The 24,966-nt window shown below is 38.3% G+C and overlaps 1 protein-coding gene across 3 annotated transcripts in view; it reads left to right on the top strand.

Moving 5' to 3' along the window:
* Positions 1 to 24,966, top strand: part of rassf7a (Ras association domain family member 7a) — a 35,513-nt gene that overhangs the window by 7,357 nt on the left and 3,190 nt on the right. Inside the window, exons 2-4 of one of the 3 annotated variants that reach the window (XM_032588772.1) lie at positions 1,923 to 2,069; positions 20,154 to 20,348; positions 21,604 to 22,514. In XM_032588772.1, coding sequence (XP_032444663.1) covers positions 20,246 to 20,348; positions 21,604 to 22,514 — 1,014 coding nt within the window. In that variant the 5' untranslated portion in view covers positions 1,923 to 2,069; positions 20,154 to 20,245. Of the gene's footprint in view, positions 1 to 1,922; positions 2,070 to 15,157; positions 15,305 to 20,153; positions 20,349 to 21,603; positions 22,515 to 24,966 lie in introns of those variants that run through there. The other 2 variants (XM_032588786.1, XM_032588778.1) reach the window with 2 other exon arrangements.

The following is a 24,966-nucleotide window of genomic DNA, read 5'->3' as shown; positions in this document are numbered from 1 at the left end:
ATGCAAAAATAAACTCAGGTCCAATAGTTATGTGTAATTTTACAAAGAAATACATTTCTGGAGAAGAAAATAAAGTTGCCTTTGACGGAACAGAAATGAAGACCTCATAATATTTAAGACATTAATAAAGCAGACACCAAGCTCTTGCCTTAAAGGGTAAATGGCATCACTCTTTTCTGCATAAAGAATCTAACTTTTTGTTTATCATGTACAAAACCATATCCCTAAGAGTTGTCCAAAACATTAATGCCACCATGATTTAAATATATTCATGCATCAAGTTAGATGATAAGTAGATTATAGACTTGTCCTTTAAATTATGGGTTTCAAAGCTTGTCCAAAACATCACAAGGCAGTCAACTGATGCATGATTGTTAAAAAACATCTTATAGATTGACAGCTCTTTACCTATATATAAAAGATGGATTTGAAAAGACCAAAGCTCCAAAAGTGCAAAATTGTGAAGGACCAAAATGACTAGCATGAACAAAGTGTTATTCCTTTATCACAAGCTTTTGTTAAGGTAGAATACATACATCGCTTTACTTGTTATCTAACTGCTTATTATTTATTAACTATACTGAAATAATTTATTCATCAGGGTTGCTTTTGAAAAATCTCTATTTGTTGAGCTGGAACTGTTTAATAAAGCATGTAATAGCTATTAAACCTGTCTCTTACGGTTTGTTTCAACAACAATAGCTGGTGTTGGCTAAAATCAGCTCAATTTGTAGCAATAATAAATAAAAGTTTTTGAAGATTTTATTTGAAGGTTCTCACTCCTTTGCCAGTTCCCATGTAAAATAGTTTTAGTAACAAGTTTTGGAGTCATTTAACTAAAGTGACTAAGAGTGCACCTTTGATTGTAAGATTGGAAGAAACTTTGTGGGTTTTAAAAAAAAAAAATCTCTTATAAAGTAAAGTGAATTACATTAACTGTGAATAAAGCTGCACAGTTAATGCAGTTAAACTTGCCCTGGAAAATGAAAGTTGTTAATAAATAGCAGGGTCTGTCTCTCCATGCGGGGCTTCCTGCACAAGCTACCTGGAACATTGGTCACGCATTTCTCAGCTCTGCATGTGTGTTCGCGTATGTGATGGGGCAGCCATCACAGGGTCACAGTTCAGGAATTTCTTTGAATTTATTGTTGAACACTTTGTACTTGTTTTTTTTTTTTTTTTGCACTAGCAATATTTTAATGTTCTGCTCCCTGCACTCGAGTGGTCAGGTTTAAGTGCAGCAGCTAAACTGTCCTTTTTGTTCTCAGGGCGTTGTCCAGTTCAAATGCTAATAGTTGCACACTCTCTCTCCTGTTCCACCTGGTCTGTCGTACTATGACCTCATTCCAGGAAAAGGAAGAGAGAATCACCTGACAGACTCATTTGTATTATCAGCTGATTGTGTAACTGGAGGGCAGAACTTCGATGTCAGATGCCTCAAGGTTATTGACCGTACAAACATTAGAGGCAGATATGTAAATATATGCAAGGAGTTTCTAGTTTCTGTGGGTATTTTTCTATGAGCAGATTTCCATCTGAATGGAAAATGTTGAATAATTTAAAAAAATGGATAGATATGGTAATTGGTTTTGGTGAGGAAGAAACTGTTCTTTCAGATACCTGGAAGAAGTGGAAGTATCTGATCTGTCAGAGCACATAGAAAGAGGGTGGAGAGAAAGAGAAGAGTGACGGGGAGGGTGTGTTTCTGTGTGGGTGAGAGAGACAGAGGGAGGAGGAGCAGTGCAGACAGAGAGAGAACTGGAGCACACACTCAGATCTCGCCTGTGGTGAGGACATCCAGCAGAAGTGCATTCCTGAGGCAGACAGCAATAAAAAGGCAAGGAGGACAGAGCGGAAAAGTGGTGACACTCTTTAAATTCACATCTAACTGACCTCTGCTGGACTCGCATGCTTCCTCGCAGACTCACTCGCAGGCTTCCTCGCACACTAGCTGAACAGCCGGCACCACTGGCTGGTGAGAAGGTTAGGATTTCCCCGACAGAGCTGGAAGGAAGGAGAAAATAAAAGAAGACTGGAAGTTTAAAACACCAAGAAGCAAGAACAAGAAGGTGAGTGTAAGGGTTTCTCAAGAGATTATTTGACCGTTTCTTGGCGTGAGCTGTTTGAATCTTTATGTCAAGAACTTTCTCTGAACTCAGCATATAAAATGCAGAGGCAGAGGTGTTACTAAGATTCATAAATCTAACTTAGTATTTTTGTGATGAGCAGAGAGACAAAATTGGGTTTGTGTCGTATGTTCGCTGAGTCGAACCATGTCTTTGCATGTACGCACCTGTTGAAGCTAGACCCGCCACCCAAGTACTCCTCTGTGCAACAAAAGAACTCAAACCTGTTTGGGTTGAATATTCACTCTTTGTAAATCTTATTTTATTATTATTTTTGCTCATTTTTGAATTTACTCTGTGTACAAGGACTGTTCGTAAGTCTATTTTCTACTAACAAAAACTAAGCTAGAACTACAGTACACAAAAAGAGATAAGGGCTTAAAGATTAATTTATTGAAGAGATGGAGAGAGTGCACTGGCAGGTTTGTGCTGTTTTAGGCAACACATCCTAAATGCCAACAACATGCTAATCCAATGCACCAAATCACTTCAATACAGCCTGTTTAAACATTGGCTTGTCTTTATGCATGGCTTAAGATCTTGTTTATAAATTCCTAGCATGCTATGTGTCAGTCAGTGGAGCTCATTAGCAGGCTGCACTTGTTATCCAATCAAGGCCATCGATTGAAACCCCACCGAGTGCTACCCCCCCCCCCCACAAGGGGGTGATTATTTTTTCCCTGACCAACAGTAGGAACTTAATAAATGTACCTCATGCTATCACAGTGTGGTTCTTGCAATTAACTTGTTTTCAAAGAGATTATTAATGATAGTATGAAGTGAAATAACTAAAACATGAAATAACTAAAGTGTTACTTCAGTTCAGTTTTATTTTACTCATTTAATTTTAATAAGTATATTTCAATTTTCAATTTACAAAATAGAATAAATTGTTCCAGATTTTTTTTAATACAAAACAAGTCTAAGTTTGAGCCTTTTTTCTTCTACAGCAGAGACGCACCAATAAGAACCTCAAAGAACCAAATTTCCAAAATCTTTTAAAAATAATTATTTTAAAAAAAAACCCATTTATGTCTGGGCATTTTGATTTTTCCTGTAGAACTTCATGGGCATTTAAAAAACACATAAGCGATTATGTTTAAACACATTATTATTATTATTATTAATTATAAATTTTATGCTAAATTTTGAACAATTTATTATTATTAATTTTTTGTTTTCCTGCTGTAAGATGTAATTCGTTAGTAAGTCATATTGAATTAACTGTAATATTGAAATGTTTCTTTCATGTTAGTAACTCGGGTCACTATGTTAATCACTATATAGACTAATTACAAACAGAGATTTAAGATTATAATACTATATTAGAGCAACAAAAACAATTTTGCACAGAAATTTGGGCTTAATGACAAGTTTAAAACCTTCTTAAAGCTTTTTAAAAAATAATGGTTAATCTAACAAATGAGTCTCATCAAAACATATATTCTAATTTATTGAATATTAATGTATATTAGGAGTCAAAGTGATGTTACTCCCCTTGGGTAAGTCACTGTAGGACAAGTTTTACAATTACTTTAAAAGCAAAAGCCACATTATAATAGAGTGGACATGTTAACCTTTCATGCAGCTTGCAGCTTTTATCAGTTATTGGTGTAATTACATCAGTTAGCATTAGCGATTTCAAAAAGTCTTCCAACATTTCCACATCCAACATGTTCCAAGAGAGAGGCTGAAAGCTCAAAAAGATTAAACAGCAACTTTTTTGTCATGTGTTCAGCCTTCCTGTTATCTACTGTAAGTCTTGCTGTCGTAGCCTGAATAGCCTGTAGAAATAATCTCCTATGACTTTAGTTTTGGAGTTAGTTTAGTTTTTCTTCTTTTTTTATTCAGGACTGATCAAGGTAAAACCAACCGGATTCCATTACCAGGTAGCTTTTTCGGGGCATTGTTTGTTTTTTTTAGTCACTTGTCCAAATGTACTATTCCTGGCCATTGATCACTAAAAGTATCTAGACTGCCACGGAGTACCACACAAATTCATTTTATTAGGCAGCAATATCCTCATTATGTGTTCCTGCTTCTTTAAAAAAGCAGAAACATTATTATGTATCACCCTCTCCTTTTTTAGCATCAACACGAACACTTCACCTAAAGCGGTAAACCAGCAGGGTGATAACTGTGAAGTTGTCAGTGGCTGGAATACATCATAAAACTTTTAAATTCTTTTTTTACCCCCAAGTCTTGTTTAGTTTGCATGTCTTTTCTCTCTGCTTCCCTCCCTTTATGTCCCCCTCACTGGTTTGATACTTGTTATTTCCCATCGCATGAATGAGGCTGTTTAGCATGGAGAGAGCAGAATGTCCTCTGACAGAGCTCGTACCTTGTTCTTTGCTGTGTTATTTTTAATGCTTGAATACACAGATGGACTCCCTCCTTGTCCAAAGCAGTCTCTATCTCTGTCAGCGGCTCTGTCTGTCACTCAGCTCGGATGGCAGAGAAAGCAGGTCTGCCTGAGCTCAGCAAGCTATCTTTTGGGAGTCTTGATAGAAACTTTCTGAATTACTCTTGAAGCTGAGAAGTGGCTTAATTTTTGCCGTTCTTATCAGCCGTGTTTCCCTCCTCCTGCAGACGATCTCTGGTGCGAGTATAATCGAGGACAGTATAGCCAGACTGCAGAAGAAGAAGTTTGCGATAATTTTTTGGAAGGTGCCTTGCACCGCTTTTCTCCTGTACCTTCTTGCTTTCCTACTTTCCCCGTGTCCTTCCCCTGCCTGTGCAATGTGATGGAAAGCAGCGCTGTGCTCTGCTCATGCCGGATCCATTAGGGATGAAAGCACACTGCAGTGATAAAAGATTGATCCAGTCCTCCTTGCATCACATTCTCATCCCTCACACCCTGCCTCCTCTTTCAACCCAAAGTCAACCCAATTTCCAATACATCAAATCTTTGGCACTTCTCTAAATAAATCATCCTAACCAAGTGTACAGTTGCAAACTTTGACCCTCTAGATTTGAAAATCCCTCTTGTGTGGGATGTTGTACTTTGCAGGGTTACAAATACTCAGGGATACAAAGATTATGAAATTATATCCGGCCTGCAATTCTTTTAAAATTGGGACAATTCTTTTGGGGCATTTCCCTCAGAGTTTTTGTTGCATCAAGATAAAAATTGGGTAGCTAGCAGAACCAGTAAAAGACTGGCATTCAGCCCAGCACAAACAGGCCTTTCTTCACCTGTTTTATCCAAGAAGGCGAAAACAAACATAACAGACCTGTAGTTTGTCACCAGGGAGTCTGTAATTACTGCGAGGAAGGAGGGGATTTAGTGTAGGCATTTCACCGCAGTTAGGTTTTCAGATCTTCAGACATTCACACCTGAAAACGTCTCTTGTGTATGCACTGAAATTTGTAAAAGTAAGCAAACTAGTGCATTAGACTTATCCCAGCTGTCCTTTTTTTTTCATTTGTGGTGTAGTGTTTGGCATTGTTCTTGTGTTTCTGTTTTCTTTCATGCTTTTTTGAGGAGTGATATTAAGATAACTAAAGATCATAGAGTGCCATACTTCTGGTGCATTGCAAAAGTATTCATACATCGCAATCTTTTTCCCATTTTGTAATTTTGCAACCGCAAACAGATTTTGGTGAGAATTTGATAGATCAGGACAAAGTGCTGAATAAGTAAGGAAAGTGATAGCTTGTTTTCAGCCATTTTTAAGAAGCTAAACACATGGCATGGATTTTTATTCATATCTGCCTTTCAGAAACATGTATGCTGCACTTTTACAGATCTGTTTTTTAAGTGCAGCATGCATATGTTTCTGATAGGCAGATATCAGAAACATATATATATATATATAATAAAAGTCCACTGAAGTTTGCGTTTATAACATTCTTAAGGGATATGAATACATTTGCAAGGCACTGTATCCATAGCTTGAATCTTCCCTCATTCTTTCTGCATATTCATGTCAAAGGTCACAGGAAAAAGCAGCTACCGTTGGAATTGTCATGTTGAGTGTTTCCACCTGGAGCCATGTTCCCAGTCAAACCCAGCTAACCGTAAAGTTCACCTGAGTGAATACTGTCATGTTCTGTCAGTGTGAACTTCTCCTGGCCTTCAATTGTACTCTCCGTGACATCATCAGAGTCTTTTCCTTCACTTATTCTGGTGTTTTCTAACTTTTTGTGACCACTGACTTGCTCCTAGCTCAGGCTTTTGAACACCTTTCTCTGTTTGTTCCTCTTTCCTTGACTCCTAATTGCTCACGTATAGTTTTTGTTGTGAAGGTAAACATCTCAGCCTCCCAGGATGCTCATGTGACTCTGAGTTGGTATCTCAGAGGAAATGTGTGTCTGTGTGTGAGCAGCAGGTTGCTCTGGGCAGCCATATTGTGTTGGTTCTCAGCACACAGAGGTCTCTGGGTTGTAAATAACATGACACCTCAGCCAAAAAGACGCGGACAGGACCGCAAAGGGGCGGGAGTTGGTCAAGACAGCAGAAGGAAAGACGCACAAAAAAAAGGTCTGACTCAGAGGGCAGAGACACTCAATCAGCTGGTAGTAAAGAAACGGGCAGATGGATTTGACAGACCCATCACTCATGCTGAAAGGCTTGACAGCGAAGCTGTCAGTGAAAGTAGATGTGTTTGATCAAGTAGCTTACAGACAAAGCGAGTGCGCTCTGATCTTATAGTTACAAAAATGTACATTAATAAGCAGAAAGAAGTTCTATTTTTTCTCTCTGAAATTTACATATTCATAACATCAGTAACATAATAAAATAGATTTTATGATAACAGTTTTGCTTTGGCAGCTTTGGGAGCTCTGACAGTCATTAAAAGAAGGAAACTCAGCCGTACAGAGCTCTACATAAATGTAATCTGAAAGTGGTGTTCTTAAAAAGTCATGGAAAAAAATGAACTAATACCTGAGACAGGATCTGAAGGGTTTATCATATTTTAGTTGATCATGCAAGAGGTAAACAGTATGATATTAGATTGTTAAAACTGTGATAGCATGAGTTAAAACTGAGAGAACTTAATATTATCTGTCTGGCTCAGTCTATCCATTGATGTTCTATGTTTTGACATCAACTTTAATTTGTTTTCTTCAGTTTAGCTTAATATACTAGATTTAAAGTAGTAAGAGGGACCTGACTTCAGTGGTGCTGCTGTTTGTCTTTATAGTCAAATCCCAAATTTGAGTTTGACTAGGCAGTCTTAAGATAAGTGAACCAGTTGGTATAAATTTCTCATGACTTAATAAACTTACGTAAATTATCACAATCTTGGAGTAATTTTGGGGAAATGTATAATATATTCTATTTTGTCTGAAACAGAACAACAACCTTTGGTAATTGCATTATTGCAGTTCAGTTGTCTGAAGATTAACACTGAGAGTCTAACAGGCTTATATTAGGTAGATTATTTACTCAGATGCTCCTTTATTTTTCATACAATATTAAGGTAGCGATATTTTTGCTACCTGAAATATTTCCAAAATGGCAGATTGGTTGTTCCTGAAATTCAAAATCCAAAGGAAATATATGAATTAACTCCTATAAATCTCGGAGAAAAAGACAAGAGATCAGATTTAAAAATTACATAAAAGTTGGACTAAATATTCCAGGGACATTAAAGGTGTTATACAAAGGATAGAAACATGAACCTCTCAAAAATATGTTACAAGTCCTTTATAAGTTTGCATGCACATACACACTTATCTTTTTTATGTGTACAGTTTAGACTACTTAGTCTGAGACGCAGAAAGCACATCGGACACTGTTTTTCATCCATAAAGATGAAAAACAGATAAGACTTCTTCTCAGTGTCAGATTACCCTCATCTTTGTGGTTTTAAATGGGGCGTAATTCAGACTTGGGCTCTTTCCCAGTACGCAGGTTTTCTGAGTTCTCTGGGGAAAGTGTGGATGAAACATGGTCAGTTTCTTTTTGATATGTCTTATTTAGAGTCAGTCTGGTGGCTGGCTAAATAGTCTCTCTTCAAGCAAACACTTGTCTTTATGCTGGCTCGTCCAGCCTCTCCCGTCTCCCCTCATTCTCATTCCCAGGGGGCAGCCAACTTATCTCTCTCATGTTAACTCAGCAACAGCATTCTCATCAGCACGTACGCGCTTGGTATCCATGCCCAAGTTGCCTCGGTGATTATGTGTGAGCGTTATGAAAGACAGCTTTACAGAGCTGAGGGCACATTCTCACACAGATATACTATCTTAGTTTCTAAGATGCTCAGAGGGTGCCATAAATCTGCACCGTGCCCTCCCACCTTCTCCTTACTCAACTCTCCGGACATCCTCCAACCTGCAGCTCTGATAGCTATGATCGTTACTCTTTGGAGTAATGACAGGGAGACAGAGACGTGCATGACACCCACCCATCAAGCTATAAATCAGACCCTATTGAGAGGCCCACCCAAGCCTCGTGAACCACATGAGACACAAACACCCCACCCTTTACTTTGTGTTTTAAGAGAGTACAGTTAAGGCTGGTTGAAAAGGTTTCATCAGATGTTTGTTTTGGTTCCTAATTTTCTTTTAGTTACAACTGTATATATGATCTTTTTCATCTTTTGCCTAAAGTAGCTGTACATCCATATACATACTGTTCTTTTTTTCTTTTCTTTTATTCCGGCTAAAAGATGTTTAAGACAGTTTTGTATTAAGTTTTAAAATAATAAAACTAATAGTAGTGAAGTAAAGTAATTAAATAGAATATGTACAACGAACTAAGGAAGTAAAAAATTATGTGACCAGTTGTCAACCTAAGGCTGGAGAACAAATCAATAACCATACATATATCGCAATAGACACGTGATCAATATCAATAGATAATATATCTTATAGAATACTCAATAGAACCACACATTATTCTGGGAGATGTAGGCAGAGGAAAGGCTTTAGCCACTCAACCTCTCACTTCCAGCTAATAACGATTGGTGGCATCAACTAACTAACTCACTTGTTGGTTACCTAGCAACAATCTGCAGGGCAACAAACAGTTTAAAGTTTCCCCAAACTTTGGCTACTTAGCAACAACTTGCGGAGTAACTTACACATCAGCAGTTTAAGGTTTTTCCACCTTACACTGGCAAAACCAGTTTTGCAAGTTTTATCCACAGTTAACACACAGTTTCTTTTTCAGATATTTAAAACAAAAAAAAAAAGAATCAACACTTATCAATATTGACTGATATGAGATGCTTATATTGTGATATGTTTTTCCGCCATATCGACTAGTCAACCATGTACTTAGTGTTCTTTGTGATTTCTCTGTGTATTGTATGTTACACTTGACATTGTTACCTTAACATCCATCTATCCTTCCAAAATATTTATGTAGACTTCACAAAAATATTTTATCTCCTGATTGACTGTCGTCTCATAAAAGTGTTTAGTTCCTGGTCCTCTTAAGCTTTTTATACTTAGTTTAAATAAAGCAACAGGCCCTATTTCTAAAGCACAGTGAGTTTTTTATTTGGAATGTGACTGTATGATCTTATTTCACCTAGTTTCATGATGTGTTATAAATACCATTGAGGTTATCTGTTCAAACCTCCCCCAGCTCTTATCTAAGCATTCACAAGTAGCATTTTTATGGGATGAGGCTCATTTTGGTAACAAAATTGAAGATCTTATCAATTCTCGACAAGATTTGTTTTTACAAGGCTCAGCTGTGACAGGTTACTGAAAGGTATACATTCCAACTCTTCAACTACATGGCTGTGTTTGCCTGTATCCCACTCTTCAAGGGCCAGGTGTGTTGGAACTCCCTAGGTAAATACTAGGAAGGTGCAAGAAGGGATGTTTTACATACCAGAGGCACCGAACTGTGCAGCTGATGGCTGCCTCTCAAAGCTTTTGGACACTTGCTCAAAGATTGTCGTGTTCATGGAACCCTATTTTCCATTTCAAAGATTGACTGGCATCAAAAACTAGCAGTGCATGGATTAGATTAGTCATAGTGGTGGTTTGTGAAGTACTCGTGAAATGATTTTGATGGCAGATTGATGTCTTGGGAGGAAACTGAGCGGGATTCCACACTTTCAGCCATGAAAACATAAATTCTGTCAAGAGCCCTGTGTTTCCTTTTTTATGGTTGTTTTTGTTGTAATATTACCTTTATAAGCTCACAGAAGAATGTGCACCTGTTTTTCCCCCCTGGATTTATAACTAACTAACCTTAAGTTAAAAAAGGTCTTCCGTCTGCCTTTATCTATCATCTAGAGACATTTAATTTCGTATCACATCATAGGTTGAATGGAGTTTCATACTAATACTAAACAAGTGACTACCGAAATAGATTTAATTGTCAGGAATAAGTTCTAGAAATGTAAATATCCACCAACCACTTGTATGGATATTTATTATAAACAAGAATAAAAAATGACACAGGATTAAGTAAGGTTTACAAGCTTTGGACAGGTCATGGAATTAATTTTGTTGTCTGTACCTATGCCATGTTATACTTTCAAAATAATCCTCTACACTAGGATTTCTTGGCTTGTAGATTTTTGGGAGGATTTATTTGAAAGATTTTTCTTCTTATATGTTAGTTATTTGCTGGAATGTGACTTTATATTGTTTGAGTAAAATGGATTAGATGTGATGTTCATGTCAGGAATTTCTGAGGAATCTATCACAGAGCTCAATATTTTTAGTGCACAGAGTGCACAACATTTTTATGGCAAACAGTTTAAAAGGGAAGTCGTGTTGGTGAAACGAATAACTGAAATGAATCCCTACCTGTTTGAGCAGCATAACATGGAGGGAACTAGTTGTTAGTTAAACTTTAATTCTACATTAGCAAGTCAACCTTGATTTTTCTAGACAAGTCTAGTTTTTGCCTTGTTTATAATTTATGGATGTGTTTCCTTCCTGAAGGGAAAAAAATGAAAAAAGAGGAAAACAGAAAACTAAATTGAATAATTGAAATAAGCAGATGTGGAAACAGCTTCTAAATTGCTAATGAGTTCCGCTTCAGAGATGTGACACTGGAGCCCGTGGTAGTCGTGACTGCTCAGTAACACATGGGTGAGGAGGTCGAGGTGAATCGTTATCACTTTACAACCAGACCTATGTATAATATGCGCTGTTGAATTTCAGACTCCTATGTTGGACTGATGTGCTGTGTAAATTGCTCCCCTTTGAAAACATGAGGAATTTCTTTTTCAGTTACAAGCAGATCTAGTCCAGAACTATCCATCATCATTTAGTTTAAGTCAGACCATTGGCGGTCTGTGCTTAAACCCTTGTAACATATGATTTTGGCTATGACTAATAGAATATCTTCCTCTCTTTGTTTGCACAGTGCATATATGTATATGTAGTCTCTGTGCAGCATGTTTGAATGTGTTCTTTATTAAGTGTGAGATTGGCTGGGAAACTAGCGGTGCCCTCCTTCCCTTGCAAGCAGTGCTGAGTCAGATCCAGGAGTATATAATTACACATGTGCGCCTATCAGCAGTCTGAAAGTCATCGTCCTCAGCGCACCCATCAATGTAAACTCCTGCACAAGCACGGCTCACCCTGCAGGGCAAGCAAACCTCTTTTCCTGAGCCGGGCTCTCTCTGGGCTACATGCAGGTCCTTTATTATCATTTTCACCATTAGCCGCTGGCTCTGGGGGCGGATCCATGAGTCAGCGCAAACAAATTCCTCATCTGTAATGTGCTCGCCTTTTCTTAGTTTCCGGGGTGAAATGAATGCTGACTGCCAAACCAGATAGAAGTCTTTTACCTGACAGGATGAATAATAAAGTAGTACTTCATTGTTCACAGGACTGTGTAAACTCTTGTGGCTATACGCTCACAGTAGTTTATCTATAATTAACTTTTAATAAATTACAAATGTTTCTTCAGATACATTTTATTATCAGAGCTTAATGATAGCAACACGCTCCACTTAAAGCAATCACAAATAAGCAAAACTGTATGATATTTTCATTAGTGATGTAATAATCACAGCTGCTGTGGGTAATTTTTAAACTTTGTTGGGTTTTTAAAAAAAAAAAAAAGTTTGAATGACCGATTCTGATTTCTCTTGAGTAACTGTAATAAACAAGAGTTAAATGTTTTTTTTCTGCCTTCCTGATGTAAAAAGTAACTTAATAATTTGAATTAGAAGCATAAGCAATGTCACACTTATTTTTACAGTTTAGCACAGACTAGCACATAAGTATGGCTAGCACATGAGTAACCCTCATTACTAATAAACAACGCAATGTAGACCCATTCTTCAACTCTTGGGATTTTCAAAATGCACTCAACATTTCTAAATGAGGCATGTTATGTAACAGAGAGCAGTTGAAAATTTAAAACAATGAAATAAATGAACTTGTTGTTATACTGTTATCCTTCCTGTTATATGGTGAAGATTTCACTCTCAACCTAAAATAAACATTGACTTACCTCTGCAGAAAATGCAATTTATCTTAAATAGCTTGTTGTACTTTTTTTTTTTTTTTTGCTTTCTCTAATTTAATTTTTAAATATCTTCTGGAATGAGCTAGTTACATTTCTTCTTCCCTCTGTATCTACTTCTAAACTGAAGAGTGTTGTCAGATTGGTAATCTTGCTTTCCTTCTCTCTTGTGGTTCAGGATAAGGTAATAAGATTTACTAAGTCTTACCAGCCATGAAAGTAATGCTACTCATTCATAATGAGTGGAAATTCACACAGAGTGCTTATGCACTTTCTGACTGCAGTGGTAGTGACAGCTAGATTTGATTAGCAGACTCTAATGCCCTGCTTCAGTGGAAAGTTTTCCTTTAACCCTTAAGCTCTCATCATCAGTCTAATAATCATGTATTTGCTCAGCAGTTGCTCAGATTATTAATGTATGGTAAATTATTTTAATGCACATTTGGTGTTACTTTGGATCTATATGACTCTGGTACTGACAGCTGCCCCATTCAGATTAGTTTAACAGCTAAGGTGCCCCCTGCATTCATTTACCCCTTCTGATCCTTGTATTGAGATTGCACACTTGGATGAGGGATTTATTATAATGTAAAAGACTGAGTACTGTACAGGCAAAAAGATCCCTGTATGCATTTTAGATGACAAGAGCCATTTCAGATTCATTCATGCTGAGTCATTAGCATGTCAATAGAGGAGAGACATAAGCTCACTGGGGACACTTTCAAAGAGCTTGCCAGTGACGAGCAATTGGAGTTACTTCTGAAAAGTAACTGCCAAACAAAGATGCTATTAAGAAAAACACCTTAATCGTCAGGTGCATTGAAACCTCAGTGAAGGTTGTGTAAGCAGAGCGTCCATGCTGTCTTAATTAACAAGCAGAGTGTCTGAAGAGCGTGCCGCAGCCTGGCCGTACCATGGAAAGTTATTAAGTTTTAATGCCACCCAATAGAAGCCCAGAGATCTTGTATCTACTTTTCTCACATGCCCAATGGACCACTCCCTGCTCCCCACCTGCACGTGCCAGATCACTGTGGTGGAGGCCTCCTGTCTGGCAGTTAAGGTGTTTGAGAGGAAAAGGAGGCTCCTGGAGAATAGAAAATGTTTCATTCGACATGTTGGGAAGAAAACAAAATCATTAGAGCTAAATACACAATGTTTGGCGAAGTTTGACAGTGTTATATAAAGTGAGTTTTATCCCAGATGCCTTCAGAGTGTACCAAGGACAACTGTATGTTTTGTACAGGGATTAGTACGGCTTAGAGCTGCAGGCAAGTTTTACTTTTCCGAGAACACCTGATGTTTTTAAATTGAATATTTGTAATTTTTTTAATCACTTAAGCTTATAGATATGATGTAGAGGCCTTGGTCGGTTTAAGATTCTTATGCTATGATAACCTTGATTAAAAATATTAATGAGTCATGGCATTAAAGTAGAGTTTAAAAGTAAAGTCTGAAACATGATTCAATATCTGATTTAAAAACAGTAAGTAATCCTATTGCTGCTAAAATTAAATAGAATATTCATTTTTGCAGTTCTGATATCTTTACCATTTATTTATTGATATTTTGAATTTTATACTAAGCAGAAATATTGATTAAACACTGTCTTCTATTTATCGGACATGCAACTTATACCTTCCCAAGTGTAAAACTGTACTACCTTATTAAGGATGGTGGGTAGCACGCCATGACTGCTTTTATTAGCTTCTTTTGCAACAGGAAATATTTACAAATTGGGACTTTTCTTTTTGTTCTAGCTAGCTTCCGTTTCTGAAAAAAATGCAGTTACTGTTCCTGCAAAAGTCTATGCACAACAACTTTTTACATAAACTGCTGATAAATAAGGAGTGATTTTATTTTTGCTCTTGTGAGGTCTAATCCACATGAAAATATGCTTGCTTGTGGACCAAAGCATTGGCATGTGGAGAAGAAAGAGGTGCTGTAAAGAATGCAAAACAGGAGGCGAGGAAGGATAATAAAAATATCTGCTCTTCCTTTTACCAGTTTTATCAGTGGTACAGTTCACCACTGAATAGATGTAAATGTTGGTATGACAGATGACCCAGCAATGTCAGAAGTCACAAAAGACAGTGCTCACTCCCTGGTGTAGAACCAGAGCAACAATGTCTGTGCAGTACAAATGAGCCCACGCTGTTTGGTGCCAGTGTGTTACTGGCTCTTTGAGTGATTGTCTTTGCCAATATGGAACCGAGTGGCACAGAGGCAACAGCTTCTCTAAGCACTGCCCTTTGTTCCTTAACATCAGTCATCTATCTTATTATAGAAGCTGAAATCAGACTGGGTGAGGCCTTTATTTTCTCTGCAGATCTTGATAAGGATAGCTGTTTGCCTGCGCTTGATTTGTTGTGTTTTTGTGTCCATCTGTGTCAGTGTGTGTTGCACACTCTGCCCTTTACTCCCTGCAATTTCTACTCACACTTGTGTTGCTGCGGAGATAGCGCCACAATCACTCTGCGCTGGAACAGCCTCTCGTAAAGATAGGACTAAATGACATGTGCACATACAAACCTAAATACATGCAAGCCAACCTTTGACCATTTCACTAGCACAAGCAGGACGCAGTGCTGGGTGTTTTTTCGCCACTTTCCACACCCAGTAAGCAGACTCTCATTGTAGCCGCAGGGCACTTACTGGCTACAACATATAAACGTGGCACATTTTTCTTAGTGTTTTTCTTAGAAATGGAAGGTAAAGGTAAAGATATGTCCAGATGCAGGATTAACACACATTTGCTGACATGTATACAACGGTGCAACTGTTGGTGAGAAAGATTTATTTGTTGTTTTCTAACAGGTTCTTGTTTGTGCTAGATGTTTGTCTTTAATAAAAATTACATATCAAGACAGAAAATATTTGCTGTATGATATAATTATGATCTTATTCCACATTAACTGTGATTAAAGAAACCGGCATCAATTTACTTACTATAAATCTGACAGCTAAGTATAAACAGTATTGTACTATCATGCTATGATATATTTACATAAACTAATAATCAAATCAATGAAGATGTGGGGTACTTTTTTTCAAATTGTATAGACATATATAGTCGTGTGAAAATGTTTTCATGCTATTTGATTTTCTCCATGTTTTCTTCTTCTGTTTTGTCACATTGACCAATTCTTATCTCTTTCCTTTTGATTGCCTCACGTCAAATTTTATGGATATTTTATGTGATCAACAAGCACAAAGTGGACAATAAAATGTGCGTGGAAAATGGTAAAAAAAAAAAATCTTGCTAATTCATCTTCACTCTTTGTCAGAATTCCAATACAACTGTGTGCTTTAATAACTCACCTATCTAGTAAAAAGGGACTAGATATTTTGAGGGCCATCAATTTACAGCACCTCGGTGTGCCTAGAGGGACACAGAGACAAGCAGAGTCATGCCTCAAGTGTCTGCAAGGCCACAACACCAAGCTCTGCTTTGAGTTGAATCACAGAGCAGCTGCTGGAGTTTTTACTGAACGCAGTCAGGCTGATGAAAGACACAAAGCGAGCTAGATAGATAGATGAGTGATAATAAGAGAGAAAGGCGTATGGCTCCAATCATGTTTTTCTTTTTTTTTTTAGTTTTCCCCATTATTTTTATCTGTCAGCATTTTTATTCAGGTTCTTAGATTGTCTTCCTCTCCCTTTCATCACACAAGTAGCATAACTTGTCAGCTTTCTTTTGTTGATTCAACAGGCAAGTTCCTCAAGCATGTCATTTTTCTTCTCTCTTCTCTTTGTCTGATTCTGAGGAGAGTGTGACTTGTAAATTGTTTCATGGTTGTGGGTTACCAGTTCCCCCACACCCCCCCCTTTTAGAAGATTTATGGGAGGTCAGCATAAAGAGTTTCAGTTGAAACTGTGTCTTCTGTTGTGTGGATGGGTGGGGCATGGGTGAAAGTCAGGGTGGGGACTGAAGGGGGGTATTCTACCCGTTGGAAATTGTAGGGTCAGGGCAACTTGTGGTTAGGGCATGGTTGTGGGAGGTGTTGACTGTTGCCATGTGAGTCACTCCACACTGTGAGTTTTGAATAACTTTTCATGGTTTGGATAAGCGTGAGCATGTGTGCTATGACTCACACGACGTGCAAACTACCTACAGTATGTGCTTGTTCAGTTTTAGCTTCTTGTCAACTTTGACATCAAGTATTACACAATACAGTTTAATACCAGAAGAGATTTTGATTGAACGTTGGATTCTGCATTATTCCAGACTCTACCCCTGCCACTGTCACTATTGTAGGTAATTTAGGCCAATGTACTACTTTATTCTTCAGATATTGCATAGAAGAGCTTCCCCTTCTGCCTATATCTCATTGGGAACTGACACAAGACTCTGGAGCTGTGTCAGCCAGGCAGACGTGTTGTTCTCAGTATCGTTCTACTTGTGACAAAAGGAACAGACAGCAACCTGAGACCCACAGACCTGTTTGTTTCCTGTTAGTGCAGATTATCACATTTCAATAGCCAGAGGTACAAGAGCTAAGGATTGTGGGAAAATAACAATTTGAGCTGGGAGATTTGTTGTAAAGTGACAGTACCTGCTTCTTAGGTTGATAGTATTAAAATATTTAAATAATACCCTTGTTTTAAAAGCGATTTAATTGTCCAGAGATGTTGGCCCTTTTTGCAATTTATAATTATTTAATGTCAGTGCTATTGCTTAAAATTGCAACAAATTATGGCACATTTGAAACTTCTTTCTTTACCTATGTGCTCATCAGATGGAATCAATGCCGGGTAATCCTGGTACCGCAACCTGGCTGAAAAATACTTACCTGGGTACAGGTACATTTTTGCTACAGTAGATGGTTTAGATCATAGCAAATCCATTTCTTAGCATGACCTAGTCAAGACCTTAACCTGAGTGAGAATACATGGCTTAAAAATTGATGCTTACAAACATTGTCCACCCAATCTGACTGAACTTGAGCTATTTTACAATAAAGAATGGATATACATTTTATTTTCTAGATGCACAAAGCTGGTAGAATCACTCTACAAAAGACTTCCAGCTGTACCTAAAGCAAAATGTGGTTCTGCAAAGTATTGACTCATGCCCACATCTATTTGTGTCAAATTTATTCCACTTCACAGTTATGAACTAATCTTTGATGAACATGAAATTCAGATCTGATATCTACATTGAAGTGTGTTTATTTTGTAACATACAAAAATAAAAGGAAGCGATACAAATGCTTGTTTAAAACTCGGTAAACGTATGTTTTAAAAAGATGACAAATGAGCTCAGGGTTTTGACTTGAGGATTCTACTGCAGATGGCTTAAAAAAACAAATGTTTCCCTCCTGCTGTCTTGTTTTCTTGAACTTACAAGAAGCCTCACCACTGAGGTGAATGATTGTCTACACCCACTTTATGCCATGCAGATAGGGTTAATTATATATTACAGCAGTTCACACTCTGTTCTGTCAAAGAAAATGGTGGACGTGTGCTGTTGAAATTTTAACGTTTTGATATCTGATAAGCGCTCCTCTTTCAAATCACATATCCTGCCAGATAAAATTGCCTTCCCCTACATCCCTCAAATAAATTCCTTTGGTGTGTGATCACCCGCTAATGTCGCCTTCTTGTTTTCCAATGATCTCGTTCTGCTGGTTCAATTCTTGAGTCACACTGTTATTTGTTCTGTTTGTGCTGTCGTATTGAGATGTGCCGTGCAATGTTGCCACATCAGATAGTTTATTGCTCACCACGAGACTTTTTGTTTGGCATTTAAACAGTGGAGAGCAATGGTGGCGCAGGGCAACCAGGTCAGCAGTGGAGCAGGGGTGGGGTTAAGGGCTTTTGTTAAAGAAATCAGGAATTCTTCCGGCTGGAAGATGAAGTCAGTGCATTCCTTCGGAGCTGCTCCCAATAAGCAGCCTGTGGAGCAAAGCCACGCTTTGAATGAAGGGCAAGATAATGGTGGCGTTCAAAGTAAAACACCTCCCATTGAGAACCAGGGAGACATAAAGAGAACACCATCTGTCTGACTGGCTGAGGAGCTCTCTTTGAGCCACCTGAACAGAAAAAAATCATTTGCCATGCCAAGTTCAGGAGACAAATGCCTGCAGCACTTCACTTTTTAAATGCGCTCATAGGATTTGTTGTTTTGTTTTGAAGTTTTGCTATTAAAGTACCCACAGAGGGGACAGAGGCAGTGTAATGACATTTCTTTAGGTTAAACCTTCTGCTCAGGTCTGGAAAGTTAGTTTGAATCCAGCTCTGGTCCTGCTGAGGCTAGTTGAATCCAGCGTGCACATACACATTCTTGTCTTTCTGTGGTTTTCTTCTCTCAACACACACATCCAAAACAGCCATGAGTGACTGTGCCCTTCCTGTCAGTTCCTCTTGGCACCAAGCTATTATAAAATCTTTGGAGGCAGGCAACAGAGCATTTAAAGTGGCTACAGGTCAGCATTCTTGCTCACAGGTCTACAAGTTACTGTCAGGTCTATTAACAAAGCACTCGGACATAACATAATCTGGCCTCACTCTACTAATACTTTGCCAACAGTCTTCAACCCTATAACTACAGTGACTCACAAAAGTATTCATCTCCCTTGACTGTTGTGGTGATTTTATGTGATGAACCAACACAAAGTAATTGTAAAGTGAAAGGTAAATGATTCATTATTTTTAAGATTTTTCAAAAGAAAAATGCGAAAAGATAAGCATTCCCCCTTTACTTCGACACCAGTCTTCATAGTTTTGCCCAACCAGCTGCTTTCCCAAGCCACCTATTTAGTAAACAGTGTCCTCCTGTGCGTAATTTAATCTCAGTATACATACAGCTGTCTTGTGATAGCTTCAGAGGTTTATTAGAGAACATTGATGAACAAACAGTGAAACACAGTGTACATGTACGGGATAAGGTTGTTTGGAAGTTCACTGAGGTGTCTAGGTGTGTAAAACCACATTCTAAGCTTTCAGCTTTCCACAAAACACAGCTGAATCTGTCATCTAGAAATAGGAAACATAGACTTCAATGTTAAATGACAGACAGAGCTAGGAAAGCATTAATTAGAGAAACAGCCCTAAACACGGTGTGCCAGAAAACAAGCATCATCTTGAACACTCCCATCAGCCCCAAGGTGAAACATGGTGGTGGTAAGAGTTGGTGGATGAAGCTAAATAGAGGAGAATCCTGGTAGAAAACCTGAGAGACTGGAGAAGACTTGAGACTAGGGCAATGTGTAGCCAAAGCCAAAACAATAAAACAAATGAAAGCATATTTATGTGTGGGAGGTCCAGACCTAAACTAAATTAACAGGACTAGAAAACTGGTGTCTACAGTGGCTCTGTCTGATCCTGTGCTATGTTCCGAGAAGAAGCAAACATTTCAGTGAAGTGGTTTGGAAAACTTTTAATCTTGATGGGACAAATGCACACCACACTTTCTGCTTTGTATTTGTAAAGAATGTTAACTACCAAATATAGTTTCCAAATTATGGATGACTTAGTTGTTTAAGGGGGATGAATTTTGCAAGCCACTGTATGTTCATCTCGTTCATCATGTCAGATTTTGACGTCAGTACTGTTTGGTGTATAAACTTGCAATATGATATTATCAGTCACACTAACTCACCTCTCTCTCTCTGCTGTGTATTATTTTGCAGAGGGTCATGCATCGGTAGAGTGTGACAAGCCTAACTGAGCTGATCTGCTTTGAGGACAATCTAACCGCTCAGTGTGTCCTGCTTGGTCCAAGATGGAGCTCAAAGTGTGGGTGGATGGAGTGGTGCGCGTGGTCTGCGGCCTGTCTCAAGAAACTTCCTGCCAAGATGTCGTCATTGCTTTGGCACAGGCCATTGGTGAGTACTTCAGCCTCTACAGTTATTGTCCTCCAAGAATAGCATATTGCATTTGTATATTTTTTTCTCTTTTTTCACAGTTTGTCTAAAAACCCTTAGCAATCTGCATTATGAAATTGTTGTAACAAGTAAGGGAGAAGACATCCTGTTTTTCTTGCTTTTTATCTCTCTTCACTGACCTGAATCAAGTCCTTAACTGGATCTTGGATTTCAGCAGGGTGTCCATCCCTGTGTCCTCCGGCTTAATGCTAGCCACACGCTGCAGCAGCATTAAACAGCATCACTCCGCATTTAGACTCTCCTCCTTCTGTGAGTGAGCTTGTTGCCAAGTCATTGGGGAGTGTTTGCCCTAATTTCCAGATCCTTGTGGAAACTTCACTTTATCTGAATTTTTTTTCACTTGTTGTGCGAGTTGTATACATCCAACATTTTTCCAAATCACATTGATAGAGATATAACTGTATATCAGTGTACTGTTATCAGTGTACTGTATGCAGTATGAATCAGATAATGCTCAAAAACTAGTGCAACTCACTACCTTAAGCTCATCTTACTCGTGATGAAACATGGTAGTAGCAACTACCATGGACTACTAGAAATATTTTTTTGAGGAGAGACAGGATAGTAAGAGTTAGTGGATGGAGAAAAATACAAGAGGAATCCTGGAAGAAAATCTTTCAGAGACTGCAAAAGACTTGTGACTGTGGCAGAGATTCACCTTACAGAACAACAACCCAAACGTACAACCAGGACTACAACAAAGTGGATTAGATCAGAGGTGACCCAACTTCAACTCTCAAGGGCTTGTGTCCGGCATGCTTAAGACGTCTCCATCGTTTAACACAACATAATCAAATAAATAATTCATTAACTGGTTTCTGTAGAGCTTAATGGCTTATTGAGGAAGTAATTCAGCCATTTGAATTATCTGTGTTGGATCAGAGACACATCTAAAACATGCAGGACACTGACTCTGGAGGATTGACTTTGTCACGTTGGATGTTGATCAAAGCATATCAATGCAATAAAATGATCTTTTCAGAGTCCAAATGTAATCTAACTTAAAACATTCTGGAACTGCACATTCACAGACTCCATCCAATCTGACTGATCTTAAGCTTTGCAATTTTAGGCTTTCTCAAAAATTGACACAAGATAAAAGAAGCTAGAGTATATCTTCCTCTAATATAAAAGGGTTTTAGTAAAATAATAATGCTTCTGTCCTTAACTCTCTGTCTTTTTGTCTGTTTTCCAGGTCAGACTGGTCGATATGTTCTTATTCAACGTTTGAGGGACACTGAAAGGCAGCTTTTGGCTACAGAGAGACCCCTGGAGTCTTTGGCCAAGTTGGGCCAACATGGCAACGAGGTTCAGTTCTTCCTGCGGCGTACTGGCCCTAGCAGCAGTGATGGTCCTAGTTCAAAACAAGAAAGACAGTCTCCTCTTCAACTGCCCAAACATCCTGAGCCAGAGCCCCTGAAACGTAACCAACCTAAGAAAGCACTAACGTTTAACTTGGGGCCATCCACTTCCCCAAAGACCAAACCCAAACAATTTCAGAGGTCTCCAAAGGACTCATCAGAGCAAAGGGTCTCACCATCCCCCTCATCTAGTCCTGTATCTCCACATTCTCCCTCACCTCCTATTGGGCCTACTAAGGAGGAAGTGTTTAAAAAGATCCTTCAACAACAAGAGAGACTGAGAGCCATAGAGGGCCAGCTTGAGGTCCTAGAGAAGGAGTCACCATATCGTCCATATCCTTCTCCAAGCCCCTCACCAGTATCAGAATCTCAACTGCAAGAAGAGATTGATGCTTTGGAGCAAACAATGCGAAGGAACCATGCTGAGCTCACCCACGAGCAGTACTGGGATGAGGAACTTCAGGTGGAGGTGGACAAAGAGCGAGAAATGAGAAGGAAGCTGACGGACCTGCACGCTAAGCTGGACGACTGTGGGCGGCGGCTGCATGACTTCTCTGTACGCTCTGCCCAGCTGGAGCAAGAGATCCAGAGGGAGAGCCAGGCAGCAAGCAAAGCCAGCGGGGCCAAGGAGTCACTTGATGCTGTGAAGACAGAGCTATGGATCCAGGAGAGGAAAGGGATCGACTTTGAGGAGCAGGTGTCAGAAGGTGACAAGGCCCTGGAGAAGGCAGAGTCTCTGCTGCAGGTAAGGAGAGAGGTTATGGTTTTGGAAAAAGGACTATAAATTCAGAGGGGTTAAGATATTCCCCATTTTGCCTCACATCAATCTGTATCCCTCTCCTGCCTGCATGATGCTCCAGACATATAGCAGTGAATAGACAAAAAAGAGAAATATGAATTCTGAACAAAAGCTGATCGTTTTATCAGTATCACGACACGATTATGGGATACTCACTATCTTCCTGTTCATTGAAGTGTTTTATTTATACTCAAGCTAAACTGGTTTGGCAAGTATCACATTGAATTCAATTCATGTTCCAAATTCATAATTACTCAAGTTGTTTACACTATATTTACATTTGTGTGCCTTTGGTTGTACTGTCTGTAGAAAATTGGATTAAAAAGAATTTATTTGGATTACAAAAACCCCTTTCATTGGATTTACTTAACCTTGACACATTGTTGTGTAATGTCTTATTTGTTGACTTTGAGTCATTGGCACAGGTATCCTAATAAAAGCCTAACCCAGCTTAAAGGCAAAATTGAGCTTTCTCCAGGCCCAGAACCAACCCAGTATTCATTCAGCATAGAAAATATGTATTGAACATGTCAATATTTGAGCCTCTTTTCATAAAATTACCACCAGATGTTGTTTACAAACCATGTAATCCTCAGAGCAGAAACAACAAATCTTTTTGATTTCTAAATGAACTTATGAATAACGAAGAGAAATCACACAGGAAAAAGAATTCCTAAATTCTCTGAGCAGTTTGTCAGCCTGTCTAAATTTTCTGCATCAGATTTTGAGGTGCTTTTGCTTCTGCAGTGGAGTTTTCCACAGATAATGTGCATAAATTCTGTCTGTATAGTCGCTGCAGTGACTGAATTATTTATTGTTATCATTTAAAAAATTGTACCTGCTAATTTCAGGTTTTTCTGCCAGTGGTCCTCATATGATTTTTTAAATTGTTTAGTCCTGTTAGAAACTTTGCAGTGAGATAACTGAACCAGGTTGGACCTTCCCTTTTTTGTGCATTTAAAAGTTACTCCATGTGACATTCCTGCCTATAAAACGTAGTTTAATTTATTGCATTTTAAAATTTAACTGTATGTTCATATTATTTAGATTATTGGCCTCATTAGAAACATATTTACTGAAAAAATGTTATTGGGAGGGAACAATATGAACCTTATGTGGTACGGTGAAAAGATATTTAAAAAGTAATAGTAATAGTGAAGTAATAGTTTAAAAAATAGATTAGTTATAGCTTTTATTTTATCAGAACCTCACAAAAACTGCTCTTACAAAAAATATTATCAAATAAGCTACTTCAGTACAATTGAATTGAAAATATAAAGACATTAATTGATGCTGTCATGAAACCAACACTGAAAAAACAGTGTGTGTTTTTTAGTCTTAAACATCATCAATTACAGTTCATCATTTTTACAATAAGTCATACTTCTTGTTACAATACAATTTTTTTTAGATAACAATAAATTATACAATAATTGACCATCCCTTCATGAGATGTTTCATTCTTATTTTCCCCTGACTGTATGTGCTTTTCACAAAATTTATGGTGGTCAAAGGATTAAAGAAAAAAATAATTCCATCTTCATGATAGCTTAGCAGAAATGAGAATGGTTAGGTTGAGTCTTTGTCAGAAATTTGAAGCAGAAGTTTTTCCACTATGTTAGGGTTAGGAAGCTCATTTGACTTTTTAGTCTGAGTGCCTTTCAAGGCAAAATCTGACATATTTACTGCTTAGTTAAAAGGACCAAGAGGAACTGTGTGTCATAGACTGTCACAGCACTCTACCCCTGATTTACAAAGGTACCTGACATAGAGTACAAAGATTAGTTTTTTTATTTTATATAGGTTGTTAAAACATCAGATATTGTACTAGCAAACAGCACTGCATGTGTAGGACAAAAAAAACATATTGCCTTATGTACAGTAATTGCCAGAGAAAATAGGAAGCCTTCACTTCCTTAAAATGTTAACACTTCTAAACATAAAACAGTATGAGAAGGCTGAGTCCATTTTGATGAAAAAGATCTTGTGTCACTCATCAGTCAGCGGAATGGGTCGAGGCAGCCAGCAGAGCGTTAAAATGTTGCCCGTGATGAGCACAGCGTTCCTATCATCGGGCTAATGGAGGCAGACCTGCAGGTGTGAACTGCCTCAGCAGGCTTTCTCAGTCCAACATCAATTATCCAAACACACACACTCACACGCACAGATAGCACGTGTGAGTGTGGAAGGGAGAAATGCCCTGCAGATGCATACTTTGTTTTAGTCAATTGAAGTAGATTGACACCTTGCTTGTGTGCATTAAAGTTCATTTTGTAAGCATGAAGTTGTTATTCAACAAAAGCTCAGAACTTTATATTTTCAATAACGTTGGTTGATAAACATTGCATTGATGTGTAAATATGCGTCATGTTGTGTTAATCTGATAAAATTAGGTAGT

This window comes from Xiphophorus hellerii, chromosome 2 (genome assembly GCF_003331165.1).
Source record: "Xiphophorus hellerii strain 12219 chromosome 2, Xiphophorus_hellerii-4.1, whole genome shotgun sequence".
NCBI classification, from domain to species: domain Eukaryota; kingdom Metazoa; phylum Chordata; class Actinopteri; order Cyprinodontiformes; family Poeciliidae; genus Xiphophorus; species Xiphophorus hellerii.
The sequence above is the reverse complement of the archived record's forward strand: the minus strand, read 5'-3'. Positions and strand labels throughout refer to the sequence as shown.